Source organism: Melanotaenia boesemani, chromosome 11 (assembly GCF_017639745.1).
Source record: "Melanotaenia boesemani isolate fMelBoe1 chromosome 11, fMelBoe1.pri, whole genome shotgun sequence".
NCBI lineage: Eukaryota > Metazoa > Chordata > Actinopteri > Atheriniformes > Melanotaeniidae > Melanotaenia > Melanotaenia boesemani.
This window is the reverse complement of record NC_055692.1, coordinates 17799066-17821030: the sequence shown is the minus strand read 5'-3', so window position 1 is coordinate 17821030 and position 21965 is coordinate 17799066. Positions and strand designations below refer to the sequence as shown.

The 21965-nt window shown below is 40.9% G+C and overlaps 2 protein-coding genes across 3 annotated transcripts in view; one reads left to right on the top strand and one right to left on the bottom strand.

Moving 5' to 3' along the window:
- The window catches only part of LOC121648453 (protein prune homolog 2-like), a 106265-nt gene that overhangs the window by 33418 nt on the left and 50882 nt on the right, over positions 1-21965 (bottom strand). The window lies entirely within an intron of this gene.
- On the top strand, positions 16643-21805 carry LOC121648454 (beta-1,3-galactosyl-O-glycosyl-glycoprotein beta-1,6-N-acetylglucosaminyltransferase-like). 2 transcript variants are annotated; one of them, XM_041998583.1, is made up of 6 exons: positions 16643-16746; positions 18017-18606; positions 18701-18794; positions 19266-19670; positions 19796-20130; positions 21573-21805. In XM_041998583.1, exons 2-6 carry the CDS (start codon positions 18299-18301, stop codon positions 21589-21591), a joined length of 1161 nt encoding a protein of 386 aa, XP_041854517.1. In that variant the 5' UTR covers positions 16643-16746; positions 18017-18298; the 3' UTR covers positions 21592-21805. The 2 variants fall into 2 exon arrangements, with proteins under 2 accessions (XP_041854517.1, XP_041854516.1); XM_041998582.1 differs by having other exon boundaries at positions 19796-21805.

Genomic DNA, 21965 nt, shown 5'->3' with positions numbered 1-21965 from the left:
TACATTGCAACAAAACCGGACAAATTTGGCATTAAGTTTTGGCTGGCTTGTGACTTGAAATCAAAGTACATTTGCAATATCCTGCCATATCTTGGCAAGGACCCCAGTCGTCCCAGTGGAGAGAGACTCTCTGAGAGTGTAGTGATGAGGCTGATGGAGCCGTTCATGGATAAGGGCAGAACTGTAACAACAGACAATTTTTTTACATCGCTGTCCCTTGCGCAACGACTGCTTAGCCGGAAAACCACCATCCTTGGCACAGTCAACAAGATTCACCGGGAAATTCCTCAGTCAACTAGACAGAAGGACCACACTAAATTCACCACTCGAGTGTTTTCCACCACTGGTGCAACACTCACAGTATATGCGCCGAAACGGAAAAAGACTGTCTATCTTCTCAGCAGCATGCACAATGTGGTTGAGACTGAGAATACCACCAAAAGGAAGCCAAACACTGTCACACAATACAACACCACAAAGTGTGGTGTGGATGTGATGGACCAGATGGTGCGGGAGTACAGCGTGCGTGCAGGAACACGGAGATGGCCAGTCGCCGTGTTCTACAACATGATCGACATGGCGGCACTGAACGCTCATGTTCTTCATAAGGAATGCACCGGAGTGCAGGAGAGAAGAGTGGACTTCCTGGTTGAGCTCGCGAAAGAGTTGGCCAACTCTCATGTGAGTCAGAAGAAGGCACATAAGGAGCAACTGCTTCAGCAGCAACCTCCCACACCTAGCCCTGGGAAAAGGGCAAAATGTCAGGTCAACCATCGATGCAAGAACAATTGCGCAACTGTAAGATGTGTTGACTGCTACAAATACACATGTGGCAAATGCAGGATGGAGATACCATGGAAGTGCCAAGCATGTTTGGACTTAGCACAGACGGACTGCTGAAAGAGCAGAAAAGCCATTCACACAAGGGCATGCCACTGTAGCCTTGTGTAAATATTTGTGAAATTGTTTCATTACTTGCATTATTTTAACTGTTTTGTTGTTTTTTTTATGACAAAAATAAAAAGCATTGGAAAAAATTCACAGTTGTTCTTTTATATCTTTGTCATGTTGACATTTATGCCCTCTTGACTTAGACACTAATGCTTCTGGACATTTTACTCACAGACCCTGCCTGTACCACCACAATCAAAAAATGTTCATTTTAAATATTCAAAATTGTTCATTGCTTGGGCTTTTTGGACATAAGGTACATGAACATTGGGTTAGAAAGTTTGAAAAATTGGTCAAAAATTTTGAAAAATTTGTATTTTTTCATTTGTATGAAAAGAGGAGAGCTGGACCTTTTAAAGTGATTTTTAAAAAAAATATGAATTCATCATTTTGTCATATCATTCTAAATTGTTTGCTTTTTTATTGAAGGCCCACAATGATTATCTTTTTTTTTTCTTCTAAAAGCACACAAATGTGTCGAGGAGGTATATATCATATATCATATCAAATATATTTTTAATTATTTGAAATATACCAGAATGCAGGAAAACCTTTCTGAATCTGTTTGAGGTCTACTCCAATCTCATACTCAGGGGACCAAGCAGTGTCTCAAGCCAAGCTTTGGGCAAAAGTTGACAGTCAGGTTTCAAGAGTCTACAGTGTCTCCCCTAAGTATGCGCCCTCCTGGGGTGTGCCAGTAATTGACTCGTCTACAAACAAAAGAAGCTGTTCACAGCTTAAGACAGGATTTTAGCTAAAATCCTACTGGTCAATCGACCCATCTCTGGGTTGTAAAGGTAGAAAGGTCAATTGACCCCTCTCTGGGACTTCTAGTGTTAAGCTTGCGATAGTCGATACACAAGCGAACATCATTGTTGCGCTTTCTCACAACAACAATGGGAGAGGAAAAGGGAGATTCTGATTCCCTTATAACACCAGTGTCAAGCAACTCTTGCAGGTGTCTCCTCACAGCCTCAATGTCCTGAGGATGTATGGGTCTTGCACGATGTTTGAAGGGAGCTTCATCATTGAGTTTAATGTGATGCTTCACCTTGTCAGTGCACCCAAAATCCAAATCATGGTGAGCAAAAACCTCAGGTATCTCATTTAGTTTTTTAGAGATGCGCTCTTTCCACTCTGTAGCAATAGGAGAGTCTCCAAAGTTAAACCTCAAGCCTGATGTTGCATGGCTTTCAGCATTGACCGTGGCAGTCACATTGTGTTGTTGCAAGATGCTATTGAGCGCCTCAAGCTCAGCAACAACACAATTGGGTGAGATTGTGATGTCTTGATCAGATTAATTTCTTATCACGACAGGTATCTTTTGGTGCGTGCTTGCTGGAAGAGTAATGAGGCAACTTGTTACACAAAGGCCACCAGGCAATGATGACTGGGAAGGATGCCCCACAATAGCCCATTTATCTGTGCATGGGCTAATTAGGTTAGCCGAACCCTCCAGAACAACAGTCTGTCCTGCGGAAACCACAGCAGGAGTGCTTCCAAGCATTCTGACTAAGCCAATGTTGCCATCCTTGCTCTGCTTGTGTCTCAGTTCAAGTGTGTTGAGCACTGCCCTATAGCCATAGGGGAAAGGTAAGTGATTTGGAGTCTTAATTTCCAAATACTTTTCATACAAAGTGTCAAGTGTATTTGTTCCCATTAACACAGGTGACTGGACACCTGGGTGTACATCAGGAACGATAAGTGCAAGGGTAAGTATGTCAATGTCAGTTCCAAGGAAATCCTTGGGAAAGGTGATCAACACCTCTAGATAACCTAGATAAGGAACAGGCTGACCTGCCGCACCTTCAACCTCCAACAGGTCATGAAGGGGTTTTATATCTTGTCCAGAGAGGTTTTGTCTGTAAAATGACTCTGGAATTGTGGTTACTTGTGAACCTGTATCCAGTAAACAGTTACATTCCATACCGGCTACTTTGGCCGTGGCTGTACATTTAGATCCTACTAAACCTTTCGGAAGTTTGCATGCAGATTTATTTAACTGTGACCGTCCAAGGTTAGCATGCTGGTCATGTTTTTTCTTCCTGGGACATTCTTGTTCAGCTGTAGTCTCCATTTGCCCCTCAATAGAGACCATTTCTAGTTTAACTGGGTGGCAGCAGCTGTGGGATTTTCAATGTCCCATTTCTGCTGTCTTTCTTTTAACAGCTTACGTTTCTCTGCAACTAAAATGGGATCTGGGTCTTGATCGCAGTTAGGTTTGATGTGCCCATCCTCACCACATCGGAAGCAGTACCAAGGTTTTGGTCTAGAAGTTTGACTTTTTTGTGTCTGCTGCCCAAGGTCTTTGGTCAGTTTGGGACGACTCTGGTTGGTAAAGGGTTTGCTACTGGGAGCTTTCTTTGAGTTGGGTGTCTCTCTTTTCTGTTGTTTCACGGTTAGCACAGCCAACTGGCTCTGAAGCTCTGCAACTTGCTTACTCAGTTGCTGTGTAAGTGCATTGAGTGAGGCACATGCACCTTTTTCCTCATCACAGCTGTTTACAGTCTGTGCATTAACGGTGGCTTTCTGCTTGGAGTTGCCCAAATACTGTTTCATGCGCAAAGCTTTGGCTGTATGCCGATCTTCCTCAGTGCGCAGCAGTAAAAGCAGTTCAGCAAATGATGGTGGGTTTGCTTTTTTTTGTTTTAACTGGAGTTCAGCAAGGAGGGAATTATCCCAGCATCCTCTGCAAAACTGAGTGAGAAGATGTTTGTCAACATCATTACTTGAAACTCCACCTCTTTTAAGAGCTAGGTTTAAACCTACCTGCAAACGCTGCAGGTATGCAGATGGCTTCTCACCAGCATCTTGAAAGGTACCCAAGAATTTGGCATAGAGCTCATCACCATCTTGAACAGTTCCAAAAGCAGAGTCTAACAACTCCAAATATGCAACTGGCAAGCTGGTGGGGCTCAAGTGTTTCACGATATCAGCCGCAGGAGGCAAAAGGCTCTCAAGAATCCTCCTGGAGCGCTGCACATCTGATACAGTGGGATCAGTCAGAATCAGCTCAACATTAGAGCGCCAAGTGTCAAAGTCTGTTTCTTGTGCGGGTCTGGGAATTTTCCCCGAGAATGCACGAAGTCTTAGTGGTGTCTGTGTCTGCAATGCACTTTCATCCCTTTTCACTATATGTTCAACGACAACTCGTTGCACTTCGGGAGGTGTAAAGTCAAGCACGGTCCTTGAAGGAATGTCAGGTAGTTGCAACCTCTGAGCTGAGGGCACTGATCTGTCTGCCCCTGATTCCACCAATTTCACTTGAGGCTGGTCTGTATTAAACTGGGCTAAGGCGTCCCCAACAACTACCTCAGGAGTTAGGGGAACTGGATCATCCACCTTATGTCCAGACGGAGTCATGTCAGAGATAGAATCACTGATGTGGGTCATCATGTCTCTAAGGACCTCAGCATAATCCCTCCCAGTAAGTTTAGCAAGCTCTTTCAACTCATTAAGGTATGTCTTGGTGGTAGTGTTCCCTTTGGTCTGTGTATAAACACTGGCTAATGATTGTACATGGTAGGTAGTCTCACCACTCTTAGCCACGTGGCTGTAAGGCAAGTGTGATGCTAGAGCCTCAACAGAAATCCCTGTGTTATACTCTATGATGGAATCATGAAAAAACTCTGAAGTATCATCATCTACTGATAGGATTCTATTAATAGATCCATACTGCTTCAGGAAATCTACAACTTCCTCATCCTGGTCTTCCCCAGTTAACCCACTAACTAATACAGCATTTGGGATTTTGATGCTGTGCTTCTGGATTATGTCCATTTTCCTCTTATTCCTGATGTCCTTAAATATTGCAAACAAATCCTCCACCTCCTGGCTGGCTCGCCAAAAATTTTATGTAGCACTTGTCTCCTGATATAATAATAATTTACTGTTAATAATGTGAATGACGTATACTGGGAGACTGACTTAACTTTGGGCCCTGTTTGGAAGGTTCTCGACTCAACTGAGAGGTAGAGGTCTTTTGCAATAATTAAGAAACACACCTGAAGCACAAAATGGTTAACAGGTACCTTGTATTACCATGTACAACATAAACATGACAGAAATGAAATGAAAAGTCACTTGTTTACAAGTGTTGAGGTTCACATAAAGGAGATATAGTTAGAAAAAAAACTACTTTCCTCATAAGAAATGAGCGATGAGTAATTTTCCCAACCCGAGTGCACTCGTATTTAAGTTCCTTATCCAAATTCTGTAAATACTGGATCCAGATTAGGGCTAATATGATAACAAATCAAACAAACCAGTTCAATAGTTAGAGCCCTATATTCACACAATCAATTAATCACATTCATCACTAGCAGAACAACCAGATAACATTACACTCACATCTGGACAGTTTGAGTCCTTCCACAGCACAGGCAGTGTGGATATCAACTTTGGAAAGACAAAAGGGTGTCTTTTGGGGTCAATAGTCAAGTCAAATAAAATAACAACAAGTCAGTCTTAAGGTGAACGCTGTGCACGTGTTGTGAGTTCACGTTATGGTGGGTTCTGGCTGATAGTTTGTGGTGTTCTTATCCTACCACCATAACCTTGAGGAAAGTGAGGATATCCTTGTATGGTGGAGGATGCAAGCAGCTTCTCAAGACCAATCCTTCAACAGGTGCGAGGATCAGGCAGTCTCATCTGGGTTGGCTCGCCATCGATGCTTCAACTCAAACCCAAATACCTGGCCAATTCGGGAGTTTAACTCTCATGAACGCCGTTCAGAAAGCAGGAACGTTAACAGCTCGATCAGCTCAGCATACCAGCTCACACAAGCAGCGTGTCACCATCGTCTGTCCGTTGTTTCTCAGCAGAGGCTGCTCACAGTCCTACAAGTGCTCTGATTGGGTAAAGCACGGCTGAGCAAGCAGCAAGCTCTGCTCTGATTGGCTGAGGCACATTTTCACTTCAACCCTTTATCACCTGGGTTACACGCACCTTAGTTGACTGTCCCACCTACCCTATGTCTTAATCCAGGGTCCACGCCCTTTAGATTATTTTGTTGTTTTTGTTTTAAGGGTTTGGTAATTTGGGGATTTGTTTGGTTTTGTTTTGTTATTAATTTACTAACTCTTGGTTTGTTTTGGTTTTTTTGGTTTTGGTTGCAGTGGATTTTGTGCTAACACCCAGATTACTTAACATGTTTTATTGTATTGTGTTTTATACATTGTTTAATAAAGAGATTATTTTTTTCTACACTGTCTTGTTTCTATAAATTAATGGCCAGATCGAACTTGCGTACTCCGTAATAGGGAGCCCTAGACCATTCTTTGGGAATTGGGTTGGTCTACCAGTGGGCTCTTGTGGTCCCGCCCTCAGTCACGATCCGGGCCCATCTCCGCCGTGTTACAATTTCCTGGCGTTGTCGGCAGGATCTGGCAAATAGAAGAAGGCAGTGTTGGTTTAGTGTGTTGTGTTGGGCATTAGTAAGTTTGGGGTAGTTTGGAGAGCATATATCTTTTTTTTTTTTTTTTTTCTTTTTCTCTTATTGTTGTCTGGAGAGAGAGCATAATAGTGCAGCAGTTGGCACATCGTGGGACCTGGTTGGGACCAAGGCCCCACCATTTTCTCTGTGATATGGCAGAGGAGCTGCAAGATCTCCGGGCGAGGGTCCAGCAGTTGGAGACTGAGAAGAACCGTCTGCAGAAGGAGCGGGACACTGCACAAGTTGATTTGAGTGCACGTGATGCTGCAGAAGCTGGACCAAGTGCTCGCGTGTCGTCGGAGAACACTGGGACAACAGATCATATCATCTATCTACCAGGGAGCGGAAATGTCCCATCTTCAGAGGAACTCATGGTATTGGGGTTGAGGAGTGGGAAGAGGAGTTCCGTGCCAGCATGCGAATTAGGCATGTCGGGCCCACAGATCAAGCTGCCTTCCTCTTTGATCATCTCGAAGGTGAGGCACGGGATGAGATTAAATATAGACCAACAGTAGATCGAGAGGACCCAGAGAAAGTATTCACCATTTTAAAAGAACTGTATGGTTGTCAGGACTCATATGTTTCCTTACAGGAAGATTTTTTTTCAAGGAGGCAATTGGATGGAGAAACTTTGCAGGAATTTTCACACTCGTTGTTTTGCTTAATGGACAAAGTTAAAGCTAATTCACCCCATGCCATAGCAAACTCTGATATTCTGCTGCGAGACCAGTTTACCCAGAATGTGCGTAATTCTGATCTGCGTAGGGAATTAAAGCGCTATGTTCGTGAAAACCCTGTATGTACTCTTTTGGATGTGAGAGCTGAGGCAATTACGTGGGAGCGTGAAGGTGGGATAGGAAATAAAAATGTTGTACCTTCATTTTGTGCAGTGCAGAGTGCCACTGTACCTCCTCAGGTTGATCCCCCTAGTTCTACTGCTTCACAACTTGCCACTCTGACTGCTATTGTTCAAAAGCAACAGGAACAGTTGGAGCAGATCACTAAAGCCCTGGCGGCTATGCAACAGTCTCCCACGCCCAGGTCATCTGGTTCTGGTAGTATAATTTGTCATAGGTGTCAGCAACCCGGCCACATTGCCCGTCATTGTTCTGCCCGCCACGGGTCTTCACATCCAAGTAACTCCTCCCAGACGCAAGCCAGCATTGGTCCGCTGCTGTCGGAAAACTAAGCCCCCCTAGTGTTGGGAGCCAGACATTAGGAGGGGTTGGTCCAGGCTCATTAGGTCCCAAAATGGATGAAGAATTAAGGGAGAGTTTAATTGCACCATGCCCCCAGGTTACTGTCAAATTATCTGGAGTGCCTGTTATGTGTGTTCTTGATACCGGTTCTATGGTTACCACTATTTCTGAGAGCTTTTTCAGAGAACGTTTCCCAGATAAGCTGAAGGTATGTCATTGGTTGGAGTTGAGGGCTGCCAATGGTTTAAATATCCCTTATCTCAGTTACCTAAAGCCTGATGTTGAGGTGTGTGGGGTGTTAATTCCCAGGAGGGGGATTTTGGTTGTTAGAGACCCTCCGGAACAGCTTGGTTCGTCTCCAGCTCCAGGTATTATTGGCATGAACGTCATAAAGGAGTATTATCAACAGCTGTTTGACCAATATGGTCCTGGTTTGTTTGAACTTCCTTCTGTTTTAGGGGCTTCTACTTCCTGGCTTCCCGCCCTCCAGTTGTGTCAGCAGGCAGAGGCTCAGAACTTTATCACACGGACTAGTTTTGCAAAGCTTCGTGGTAGAAAGCCTGTGGTGGTTCCTGCAGGCACTACAAAGTTTATATCTGCTACCTGCTCTGCTGTGTTAGCGTCGGCTGGTGCTGCATTGGTTGAATCTTTAAATGCTGAGGTTGGCTTGCCTGAAGGTTTGTTAGTGTCTCCATCTCTGGTGAGGGTTAATAGGGGTACAGTATATGTCCCTGTAGTAAATGTGGGTGTGTCAGATGTTACCCTTAAGCCTCGTTGCTCCCTTTGTGTTTTGTCCACTGTTGAGATTGTTAGCTTACCAGCAGAACTGCAGGCAGTTCCCTGTGTGAAAGAACAGGTTGTTGCTGCAGTTCGGACCCATACCGCAGAGTCTGGTTCAGTTAGAGAGAAAATTATGTCTCTTGATCTCTCTATGCTTACTATAGCCGAGCAGCACGAAGTGAGAGCATTGTTGTGTAGGTATGAGTCAGTATTTTCTGCGTTTGATGGCGACCTTGGCTGCACCAATTTAATCATGCATTCCAGTGCGACAGCGGTACCGGCGTATTCCCCCATCTGAGTATGAGGCCGTTAAGTCTCATATAAACCAGCTGCTGGCATCCCACGTAATCAGAGAGAGCAGTAGTCCTTATGCCTCTCCAATTGTCCTGGTCAGGAAGAAGGACGGCAGTCTGCGCCTCTGTATTGACTACAGGCAGCTGAACAAAAAGACCCGGAAGGACGCTTTCCCGCTGCCCCTAATTGAGGAGACCTTGGACTCACTATCTGGTGCCCGTTGGTTTACAACCATGGATCTCGCCTGTGGATACAACCAGGTTCCAGTAGAGGAGAGTGACCGGCCGAAGACCGCTTTCTGCACGCCGTTTGGCCTCTTCGAGTTTAACCGCATGCCATTTGGTTTGTGCAATGCTCCAGGGACATTTCAGCGGTTGATGGAGAGGATGTTCGGGGCACAACATGGTCAGTCCCTTTTGTTATATCTGGACGATATTGTGGTCTTCTCCCATAGTATTGATAAACACATGTTGCGGCTGGAGACAGTGTTAAGCAGACTGCAACGAGAAGGACTGAAAGTCAAACTTGAAAAATGGAAGCAAATACACACCACAATAAAGTGATTTGTGTCCTACATCCTCCCTGCCATTGTTTAACAGTACAACAGTGACTCGGTAGCTATCACGTGACAAATGAACAAGAGACCGAGCCGAGAGCGAACGTACTGTTGAGCTTGATACAGCTTGGCTTTTTATTTTTATTTTTTAATTTAACGTCACGGTCACTGTCTGCCTGAAAAAATATATTGGCCCATATAAAACAACATATAGAATATATGTTGTATCTCAAAATGATCTTGCAGGAGTGGTGCGCAAAGCTATAAAAGGCTTCTAAGTTTGCAAATGTGCAAAAAAGGGTTTGCATGGTTGTAAAAAAGATTTGTATTTGTGAAAATAAAAATAAAAGTTCTTTTGCACAAACTCCCGGCACTGCTTTGGATGCTTGAGAAAGGGCTATGACCAAGTATCAGAAGAATTAGAACATGCTCTTGGCATTCAGTGGTCGATAAAAGATTACACTTTGAGCTTCAACATTAGCTTGAACGATCAGCCAGTCATTGCCTCTCTTTATGAACCACTTGGATTCAACGTGGAAAAGGTATCTTTCAAGAGCTTTATCACAAAACATCGGATAGAATGACCTACTCCCAGAAGATTTTAAGCCACAATGAAAGAAATGGATAAATGGTCTTGTAAAGTTGAAAGAGATCTGAATTTTGAGATGTTACCATCTACATGACTTCCATAACATTGTCAGAGTAGAGCTGCACCATTTTTCGGATGCAAGCTGTGTGGGATATGGTGCATGTTCTTACCTCAGGTACAAAAATGACAGGGATGAAGTCCATTGCAGTCTCACGATGGGGAAAACAAGGGTTGAACTCTCAAAGGTAAAAAGTATCCCAAGACTGGAACATGCTGTATCGGTGGTTTCTGCAAAAGTAAGTGTCATGTTAAAGGGTGAGCTTGACATGAAAACTGAATAAGAATTTTTCTGTACAGACTCACAAGTCATGCTTGGGTACATTAACAATGATACTCGTAGGCTCTAATATCTGTTGCAAACCATGTTCAACTGATCAGAGAAAACAGTGATCAGTGATATTATGTGGACATCCCAGAAAACCCGGTGGATCATGCATCCCGAGGTCTTTGTGCTTCAGACATTCACCCAACGAAATAGTTGCAAAGACCAAAGTTTCTCTGGGAATGTGAATTACACCTAACACCAAGCACTCCAACAGAATTATTTGCTGGTGATCCTGAAGTCATGACCATTCAGGTGCTTCCAACCGAAACTAATAACTCTAATGACATCCACAGGTCTCTGAGTCAGTTCTCTTGGACGACTTTGCTTAAGGTGGTTGCAAGAATCAAGAGGCTTGGGTGTAAACAAAAACAACATAGTGAACAAATGACTGTCAAGGAGCGTGAGAAGGCTGCTCAGGCAATACGACGCTAAGTAGGGGTGCAACGGATCACAAAACTCACGGTTCGGATCGTGTCACGGTTTTAGAGGCACGGTTCGGATCAGTAAAAAGGAAAAACAAAAACAAGATAAATGCTTTCAATTTATTTTTTTGAACACTTCAAAACATATATGTTTTAAAACATATATATAATACTTCAAAACATATACACATATAAATATAAAACACTAATGACATCTTTGAACTCAAGACATCCATATATAAAAACAAAGTGCAATATGGGCCATTGCATCTTGAAAAAAGTAAAGAAAAAGGTAAAAGACAGCAAGGCATACCTGAATTTACAACTTCAAATTCTTTTTCAAAAATATAAGGATGTCTGCATTGTCTGGGGAAAGTGTAGACCTCTTTGCAGACACTATGTCCCCTGCTGCTGAAAACACCCTCTCACTGGGGACAGACGTAGCAGGCACAGCGAGGTAGCGCCTTGCCATCCTAGCTACATGAGGGTAATTGCACTCATTTCTTTTCCACCATGCCAGTGGATCCCCATCCACTGGAATGCCAGCTGCTGCCTGGTAGGATGCCACCTCCTCTTCAACAGTAGTGGCAAATGTCTTGGTTGTTATTTTGTTTGCAAAGGAGTCCCCAAAAAGCTCCTTCATGGCTGACTTTTTTTGTGGAGGAGATGTGTCCAAGTGTTCTCCTGACTGCGCACTGGCTTGACCCTGTAGAAACAATGATTTGATCCATTTAATTGATTGTTTTATTTTATATTTCAGATTTTGTATAAATATAATTGTATCAATAACATTTATTAGAACAGATTAATATGCATATTTAAATTATATAATTTCTCAAAGTAAAAGAGCCAAGACTAGACTGCAGTACACTATTCATGTAATTCATTCATATTTTTTTACCTCATCATCACAGTCCACTTCAGTACCGAGACTGGCCACAACCTCAGCGGTGAGGTCAGAGTAAGTTGTGAGGTGCAGGGAAGGATCGAGGTGGGATAGGGACTTGAACCTTGGGTCCAATGCAGTTGATCTATGAAGATAGTCCTGTAGATTAGGGGGATCAGTGTATCTGGGCTCCAGGTCCTCTTTAATGGCAGCCTTGACATCTCTGGTGATGGTGCAGTCTTCCTCACTTGGGGTCAAGGATTGTAAAATCCTTGATTTCAAGGGTAGGATCATAGACACGGACTGTGCTGACTCAGTGCTCAATAGGGATGTAACCATTTTGAGGGGTTTGAGTACCTGGAGGACCTCCTCTGCCACTTTCACATCGTCTTCAGACAAGGTAACAATATCTCTGATATTTTTTTTCAGGACTTTGTCAGTAAGCGCTGAGAATATAGCTGCCTGCTGTTCAAGATAACGCTCTAACTTGTCATAAGTGGAATTCCACCTTGTTGGCACATCATGTATGAGCTTGTGGGTGGGCAGCTGTAGCATTTCTTGCTTGGTCTTAAGCAAATGAGCTGCTGTTGAGCTATGGTGGAAATATGCAACCACCTTTCTGATTCTTCCGAGTAGACGTTCCATCTGGTTCACTTTGATTCCCCTTTGGGATGCTAAATTGATGACATGTGCAAAGCATCCTACTTGAGGACCCAGTCCAGCCTCATATACTGCATTAATTTGGTTTTTAGCATTATCTGTGGTGACTGGAATGTTGACTTTGGGCCTCTCTAACTTCCATTCTGCTACTGCTCCTGTCAGTACCTGCGCTAGATTGGTGCTGGTGTGACTCTCATAGAGAGGGCGTGTCTGCAACACTGGGCTCCTCATCTCCCACTCCGATGTGATACAGTGAGCAGTCACCGTCACGTAGCTTTCTGTGGCTCTGGACGTCCACCCGTCTGTGGTGAGAGCAACGAATGATGCACTAGATAATTCCTCTGCTACTCTGTTTTTTTTCCTGCTCATAAAGTTCTGGAACGATCTTTGTGCTAAAGTGTGTGCGCGAGGGGATTTTGTACCGTGGCTCAAGTTCTTTGACCATATATTTAAATCCCTTGTTCTCCACGAGGGAGTATGGCCTCATATTTGCCGCTATAAACACTCCGATGGATTTTGTAATATTTTTAAACCGCTGTGATGTTACAGGGAAAGGCTGCTGAAATGCACCGGTGATTAGCTGCTGTGTTGACTTTTTTTCCGTCGTTGTCAGTGACACACCCGGGTGATGTTGCTTCATGTGCGTGATCTTGCTAGATGTATTGCCATGCTCGTATGACTTTCTCATGCCACAGTGCCGACACGCTGTAACAGTATTGTCCACCAACCTTCTCCCATCATCATTATAGTTGACCGGAAAGGCAAAGTGCTCCCATACAACTGATTTAAATGATGCCGGAGGCCTCTCTAGTTCTTGCTCTCCTGGTCCTCCGCTCGCCATGCTTGCTAACACACTGCGCTTTGACATGCGCAAACTGTCTTGTCCTCGTGAACGTACACCTGGCTTTTTTTTTTTAAATTATCAACCAATCAACGCCTTCCAGAATAAAACACACCCAATCCGCAGTACACATGTGATCCGAACCGTGGCTAGTGATCCGTATGGCTCACGGTTCAGTCATGATCCGTTGCACCCCTAACACTAAGACATGTAATCAGGGTTGAAGCCAGACACAAATGGAGCTTAGGGCCAATGGATTCTGGGTCATTAGCAGGAGCAAAACTGGTTGCTAAACTGGTACACACTTGTATTCTTTGCAGGAAACTTAAACTGGAGCAGACAGAAAGCTAGCAGATGGCTGAACTCCCTAAAGAATGTCTTGAAGCCTCAGTACATTTTACATATAGTGGCATGGACTGTTGTGGCCCATGTATTGTAAAGAAAGCCTGCAAAGAATACAAAAGATATGGCCTGATTTTTACATGTCTGTACTCTAGAGCTGTCCATATCAAAATGCCTGAAGATTTGTCGACAGACTCATTCATCAATGTATTGAGATGCTTTATCAGCTTAGGAGGAGCTGTCCGACAACTACACTGTGACCAAGGTACTAACTTTGTTAGCCTCAGAAATGAGTTTAAGGAAACACTTAAACAATGTGACACCGAGCTACTGGAAACACCCTCAGGAACAAGCACACAGCCACTTTAATCACTTTAACCAAATCATAAGCTAACTAAATCTTCTTTTTTTTTTGCACTATAACCATAAACATATTGCAGTGACTGTAATTTGCCTTGTCTGTTTATTATATTTTTAAATTTATTTAGTGATAGTACTTGTTTTTATTTATTTATTTAATTTTTTTATTGGCTTACATTCTTTTCTTTCATCTCACCAAGGTTTGAGAGAACTGTAAATTCAATTCTCTGTTGGTCCTGTACATGATTCAGAATTGAAAATAAAGTTGACTTTAATTGCGCGTGACCAGAGTCCCCCCCCCCCCCCCAAAGTTTTGCTCACTGGCTCTGAACCATAGACTGTATGTAAAAGAAACTCCGTGACGTCACCTGTAGGTTTCTGAAGAGCTAAATTGAAGCTCATTGAGCCGCTCCCACCGTTGCCATCTTGGTAGCGTCACGTGTGTTTTCATTCCTGGAAAATCCAAAACTGGGCAAAGAGGTGGAGCTGATAGGGAGACTGTGAAGGTGGGGATGGATGATTGACACCAATCAAACTCTGAGCTGCCTGTAGCTATGAGCTAATCAAGCTAACCTGGAGCTAACGGTAGCTAACCAGCTAACGGAGGTAGGTGGCTAAAGATAAGGCAAGCTGTTAGCCGGCTAAAAGCCGCGGTTGTGCTGCACTCTCTCTTCTTATGGATACCTGTCTACTGGATACCTGTCAACCAAAAGGACACGCCCCTAATTATGCCGAATTTCAAGATTAAATAACATCCAAAAGGATGAGTTAGAAAAAAAATTCACCCCTTTCACAGCTGTCATGAACGTTAACTTGACCTATTAATCCTAAAATGTATAGCCAGCCCCTAGCAGATAAGGGGTGAACTGCAATTTTTTGCACTACCGCATAGGCTTCACTTTTTACCAGCCGAGGTTGACACTTGCTCTGAACCAGCAGAGAAACCACATGCAGAGGCTTGCAGTCCAATGCCTCTTCCTCCATATCTTGTCCTGCTGCAGCGGTACGTATAATGTACTAAAGAGGAGTCGTTTGTCCATGTTCATGCCATTGAGTAGACGCTGGGAGCCATAATTTGTGTTTACAAATTATTTGTACCTGGTCTTTTAATTGTTTGTTGTCTTAACTATGTTTGGTGGTCATAGAAATGGCTTTACTGAGCTGACGTTTACACTAGTAAAACTGTTATTGTTGTTGTGTTTGACTTGTTTTCATCACATTGACGTCATATCCTTCGGTTGTGTAGTTACGCTGTCCTGATCGAACGAAGAAGGTAGAGGTTTTTAAACCTATCCACCTTGGTACCTGGTTTCAGACATGATTGGTTTCTTGGCGACTATTCCTTGGTTTCATGTGGATGAAAGAGTGGATTGCTAAAATATTTTTGCAGTTTTACTGCAATTCAGTGCCAATTCTTCTCTTCGTACATGGGGAGGTGGTAGAGCACGTGGACAACAGCAACTTTATAGGACTCCACATTACATATACGTTGACCTGGTCGCTGAACACATCTCCTCTGCTGAAGAAAAAGCCTAATAAAAAAACATTCTTACGAGGGAAGTTATAACGGACAGGATGGACAGCTCATAAACGTTTAAAGAGCCACAACTAAGAGCATCCTTTTTCTCAGTATGAGTGTGGTATGGCTGCTGCACAACTCAGGACAGAAAGGACTTGATACAGGTGGTCAGATCAGATCCAGATGAATACCAGATGTACTGCTGTGGATCCCATCTACACGGACAACTGACTGTTTATAGTTTTTTTTTCTGTAAAACAGTACAGGAGCATAAAAAAAAAAATTAAAAAAAACACACACACACACAAATAGAATAGAATAGAATAACCACTTTATTGTCATTCATAATATACATTAGTTAGTGCACATTTGGAACACAATTTTAATGCATACACTCACCATGGGACTAGTACATTTGAAAATTTTTAAAATGACATACAATAAAAGTAATACTAAAAACCAAGATTCAGATATATTCATAGATACAAATATGAAATATAGGATGAGTTAGGGTATTGTATATAGGTGTATGTGAATTGACCATCCCAAAATATTTCTGCTAGAGTATTCAGATCCCTGATGACTATAATATAATAATGCAATGCAAGACTGAATGTCAGTTGCCTCATGACGTAACTTTCTGTAAGGTAAACAAAGCATGTATTAAAAGGCTTTATTTTTATTTTAACAGGGCTTTTAAGTTAAGTAGGAAATATTTAAGAATAAATGATTTGTTGTCATCAATTAAAGAGGAAAATTATACATTTTTCAGGAAAGTCTTTTATGTCACATAACATGTCACGTTCTATTTGCATCTGAAATGAGTGGGTTTATCAGTTTAGAAACACAACAGACATGATAATGACTGGTCTTGTAGCTTTTAGAGCTGTATGGATCTAATGAAAGACTTTGTTGTGTTGCATTATGGAAAAAGTCAGATCCATTGATTATGTCTTATGTGAGACTGAAAATGTGCAGCTGCAGTTGTGTCAACACAATTTAAATACTGGGCTTTGGTATTTTGCTGCACTTTGGTTTAATTTCATTTGAGGTTTCATCTTTCTACTGCTACACTGTTGCATGGTGCAAATAGAATAGAATAGAATAGAGTTGAATAGAATAACCACTTTATTGTCATTCATAATATACATTAGTTAGTGCACATTTGGAACACAATTTTAATGCATACACTGGCCATAGGACTAGTACAATTGAAAAATTCTAAAACTACATACAGTAAAAACAATACTAAAAACCAAGATTCAGATATATACATAGATACAAATATGAAGTACAGGATAAGTTAGGGTATTGTATTGTGTAAGGGTGTGTGAATTGCCATCTTAAACAGGTAAACCATTGTTCCGGGAAAATGATGACAGGAAATACAACAAATTTCAGCTGCTCTTTTTAACATACCAAAGGTGTGTAACACCAGTCGGTGCATGTCAGCTTTGTATTAAACACCCAAGGACACCCAAGCAAATTAAGGAGAACAGATTTATAGACGACTTTGCTCTGACAGCAGGTAAGAGCTATTTCTATATTCTGCTGTTTATTTAACAACTATGTGATATCACAAGTTTTTACCACACGCTTCATACATTGCACTATATGTTTATACTACAAATGGCTTCTTTCTTTAGCTACATCTTCTTTTACACTCATCTTATTGATTCATTCATTTGACTTTTTCACTTGTACCGTCACAGTTTTTTTTCTTAAAGAATTCTGTACTCCTGTAACATAATTCTGTAACAAAATAGATTTCTTTAATTTTTTTGTGTTTTGAAGTGACTTTTCTCTTTAATTCCTGTTTAGTCATTAAATAATCAATTATAGTGCACACAAAAAACAGACAAGAGAAGACAAAACAAAGGTTTGCATAAGCATTTATTCAAATTTAAAGAAATTGAAGGAATAAATAGTTATTTGTGTACCTTTTTTGTGACATTGTAATTGTTGGTTGAAAAACTGGCCCAGCTGGTTTTGTAATGCGGCTTATCTTTATAGAGTCTGGAATTTCAGTTATAACACAAACATTAACTTATTATGTCAGAAGTCTGTCTGTCTCTTGTCTGTGAATGTCAATCTATTTTAGGATATTGTCTGCCTTTGTACTTATTTATTTTCTTTTGTTGTATTGCACTAAGCTGATAAAAAAATGTTTTGTTTCTTCTTTTGTCTCATCCATTTATGCAGTATCCAGGAAAATGAGAAATTAAATTACTTTGATACTCTTTGGATTTGTATATATAATAAGATATTTAGAATAAATTTGTATGTTTTTACATACATGGTTTTTAAGATGGGGTCTTCAAGCTAATATTTTTAAGAAGTCAAAATTCCTTTGAACCACTGTCCACTCCATTTGTGGTCAGAGAACAGGGAATGGATAGTTTCATATGCTCTTTCAGTTATTTGTTAATCCAGTGACAAGAAGACAGGCTTACATGTAGACTGATAAATATGTATATGTCTCTTGTGCAAATTATTGCTTTTTCAGACTATTTTCATTTTTGTTAATTTGCCCTTTTTGAAGGTATTTGTAATTTTGCACTAACAATTTATGGGTGTCTGTAATTCTGACACTACTGGGTTGACAGAAAGGTAGAAAAAAAACTTAGAAAGACATTGCTAGTCTGGCAAAATCTTTCTTTTTTCTGTTATGTACTCATGTTTTGACTGATAATATTATTTATTAAAGTATGTATATTAAAAAGAATGGAAACATTGCTGGTTAGATATGTCAACAAACATGGGATATATTGATATTATTTTTCTCATATTCCTTTCAGGAACTATAACATGTGGAGTGAATAATTAGCCTGGTTCCGTAATGAAGGGAACATTGGACAACCATCTCTACTGACACCAGAGGACAAAGCATCTATCAGACATTTTAACATAAGTTCTAAATTCACACAAGTCCATGTTAGTCACTTTATGTGTCCTATTATTCTATTTATGTATTTAATCATTTTAGACACGTTTTTTTATAGAATGTGTCTGAAAAATTAAATATAAAGGCTTAAACTATTTGCAACTGGACTACATGCAGAAGTCACACATTTAAAAACATGCGGTTTCTGAGACGAGGTTGGCAGGTCCTGCTACTGAGGATCACTGTTGTGGTGGGATCACTGTGGATGATATTTCTTGTCAGTCAGCTGGATAATGGTTGGACATCTGCCCTCTTCCTTGAGTACAGCTGGTTAGAATATGCAGATGATGATGGTAGCCCAGAAAAAGAGTACAACTGTCCAGCTATCCTGTTGGGAGACCGGGATGCGGTAGAGCAGGCCAAAATACTGACTATCACTAAACATTTCTGCAAGAGTATTCAGATCCCTGATGACTATTATATTAATGCAACGCAAGATTGCAGGTGAGTTGCATCAAGACACAAGTTTCTGTAATGTAATATTATTAAACAAAGCATGTATTAATAAGTTTTTTTGTTTTTTTTTTAAATTTAACAGGGCTTTCAAGTTAAGTAGGAAATATGTAACATTCCCATTAAGCAAGGAAGAGGAGGACTTTCCTCTGGCTTACTCTATGGTTGTGCATCACAAGGTAGGAAAATTCTGAAGTGTACATTTAACTTAAAAGGGGGGAAAAAACAAAAACAGGCTAAATCTATGCAGTAAGTCTAAACGATTTACTGTTGTCATTAATTAAAGTGGAAAATTAAACATTTTACAGAAAGGTGTCGTATGTCACATAACATCATGTTCTGTGTGCTTCTGAAACAAGTGTGTTTATCAGTTTGGAAACACAACACACATGATAATGACTGGTCTTTTATGTTTCAGAGTTGTATAGATCTAATGAAAGACTTTGTTGTGTTGCATTATAGAAAAAAAGATCCACTAATTATGTCTCATATGAGACTGAAAATGTGCAGCTGCAATTGTTTCAGTTATCATTTAACTGTACTCTCGGTGGGAATGCCCCTTTTAATGCATCTACATGTAAAGCAATGGCATTTTAAAATAAATACATAATAAATCAACAATTTAACTTCAATTTTTCTATAAATTTTAGGTGCAGAACTTTGAACGACTACTGCGGGCGATTTATGCACCTCAAAATATTTATTGTGTTCATGTGGACAAAAAATCAGAAGCTTCAGTCTCCTCTGCCATCAGTGCTATTGCGTCCTGTTTCCCCAATGTCTTCCTAGTCAGCAAGGCTGAGAATGTGGTCTATGCTGGCTGGCCACGTGTCCAAGCTGACCTTAATTGCATGGCTGATCTCTATAATGCCAGCACAAAGTGGAAATACTTTATCAACCTTTGTGGTCAGGACTTCCCTCTGAAAACCAACTTGGAGATGGTAAGGATGCTGCGCGCCCTGAGGGGCGGGAACAGCTTGGAGTCTGAAAGCTTCCCTCCAGAAAAGAAGTGGAGAGTGTCATATGTTCATCAGATCATTAATGGAGGAATCCAGGTAAGTCTTTTGGAGACTATAGATAATGTGGAATGATAGACTAATGGTCATTACACAAACTTTTTGTTCAGACTGAATTAATGACCGATCAACATCATGCTGATTTGCTTCTTTAATGTTTTCAGACGACAAAAGAAACAAAGGATCCACCTCCTTTCAATCTGCCCATCATGTCAGGAAATGCCTACATTGTGGTTAGCCGAGGATATGTCCGCAGTGTGTTGAAAGACCGCCGAATACATGCACTGATAGAGTGGTCCAAAGACACTTACAGTCCTGATGAGCATCTCTGGGCAACCATTCAACGAGTCCCTGGTGTTCCTGGCTCTAAGTGGCCCCACCGTAAATATGACATGTCAGATTTAAATGCAATTGCTCGGCTGGTTAAGTGGGAGGCGCATGAAGGGTTAGAGGATTCAATGGGGGCTGTGTACCCAGAGTGCAAAGGAACCCATGTCAGGTCAGTATGTGTATATGGTACTGGAGACCTGCAGTGGCTGCTTGAACATAACCACCTTTTTGCCAATAAGTTTGATGTGGATACTGACCCCATTGCCATCTTTTGCTTGGAGGAATATCTCAGACAAAAAGCTTTGGCTGATTGGGAGTAGGTGGTTTTTTCTGGCCTAAAGAAGTTATTTTCATTTGTTCCTGCAGATGATTAATATAGTTTAAAGAAAAATGCCATGCCTAAAAGTATTCACAACTAAAGATCCATAGATTGTCGTGATGGGAATGCCACTAAATACTAAGAAATGTTCTGGATTCTTTGGATGTGGTACTCTCATAAGAAACATTAAAGATAGAGAAACACTTCCAATTTATCATTATTATATCATAAATACAGTTTCTTAGAGTCATATATTGTTTGTATTTGTAATGTTGAGGTAGATTTTATTCTCTGGTCAGACAGTGTGTGTCTACTTATATTTGATTTGATTGTTATTGTCATTTGTAACCTAGGTTTATGAATGGGTTTGTTTTTCTGTAAAGTTGCTTACAAATATCATCAATTACAGATTGCAGGTTTGGGGTCTTTTTTTCATTAGTGTAGTTTCTTCTTTGAGCTTCCTGTGCTCTGACAAGAAAGAATAATGCTTGCTTTGCAATGTCAAATGGTTCTGCCTGCATACCTATCTGGATTGCACCAGATGGACCATTTATTTGTCAAAATCTTTCTTTAAAAAATTGTTTACAGGGCAAGGCCATTTATTTGTATAGCATATTTCATGTGCAGGACAATTCAAAGTGCTTTATATAAAACATTAAAAGCATTACAGATGGTGCAAAGAAAGCATTAAAAAGTACTAAAATGCAGCAACAAATAGCAAAAGTCACAATAAAATCATAAATTACAATAAAATGACACAATAGGTTAAAAAGTTAGGTGCAAATTTCTGGCATAGGCACATGAGAAAAGAAATGTTTTTAACCTGGATTTAAAAATGTCTACATTAGGTGAAAGTTTAATCTCCACTGGCAGTTTGTTCCACTTGTTTACAGCATAACAGCTAAATGTTTAGTCTGGACTCTGGTCTGGACTAGTTGACCAGAAGCTTTGGATCCAAGGCTAGGTTACACTTGCAAATAAATTTATTGGGATATTCATCAAGGAGTTACTTAAGTGTGCTACTTAATTTAATTTATATTATTACTCTATTAATCATATTAAATATCTCTTTTCTTTAAGCTCATATACTTACTAACAGTGTGCTAATGTGTTTAAGCAACAATGAGACTTTTCATATGGGGTGAGTGAGAAGAACATGTGAGGGGCTGACTAATTGTGTCTGCTGGTAAAACATGTGAAATGTTACACTTAAAGGAAATGTTTAAGTTAACCAGAGTCCAGAGGAAATCTCCTTCTTGTCTGTGTGTTGTCTTCTTGTTCCTGTTTTTTAGGACACAAGTGGACCCATGACTGCAGCTGACCCTACTTCTGCAACTGCAGCATTAATCAGCAAAACTGTGTATAGCAAGACCCATATATAAAGGATTTGAGGATCAGTTAGAGGGAGTTCTTACTGTGACGGCAGCAGACTCCATATTGTATTAGTCCATGGGACAGATAATACGAATCCAGAATTCTGTAACTGCACATTTCTCATATCAGTTGTAATTAATAAATTAGTTAACTGAGAGAAGTAGTCTGTCATATTTTGATCCATCAATGAACACGCAGGAGAAGGACCTAAAGAGAAAGGTATAAAGAAATTTGTGTGGAACAGTACCTGATTAATTAGGAAAGTGGGAAATTAGTACCTGCCTATTTTAATACTGTGGGAAGAAGTACCT

What these genes read in the sequence shown, in the direction of transcription:
- LOC121648454 (XM_041998582.1), top strand. Translation starts at nt 18,299, where the DNA reads ATGCGGTTTCTGAGACGAGGTTGGCAGGTCCTGCTACTGAGGATCACT. An exon ending in CTATGGTTGTGCATCACAAG is followed by an intron (nt 18,795 to 19,265) that starts GTAGGAAAATTC and finishes TATAAATTTTAG; the next exon opens with GTGCAGAACTTTGAACGACT. An exon ending in TCATTAATGGAGGAATCCAG is followed by an intron (nt 19,671 to 19,795) that starts GTAAGTCTTTTG and finishes TAATGTTTTCAG; the next exon opens with ACGACAAAAGAAACAAAGGA.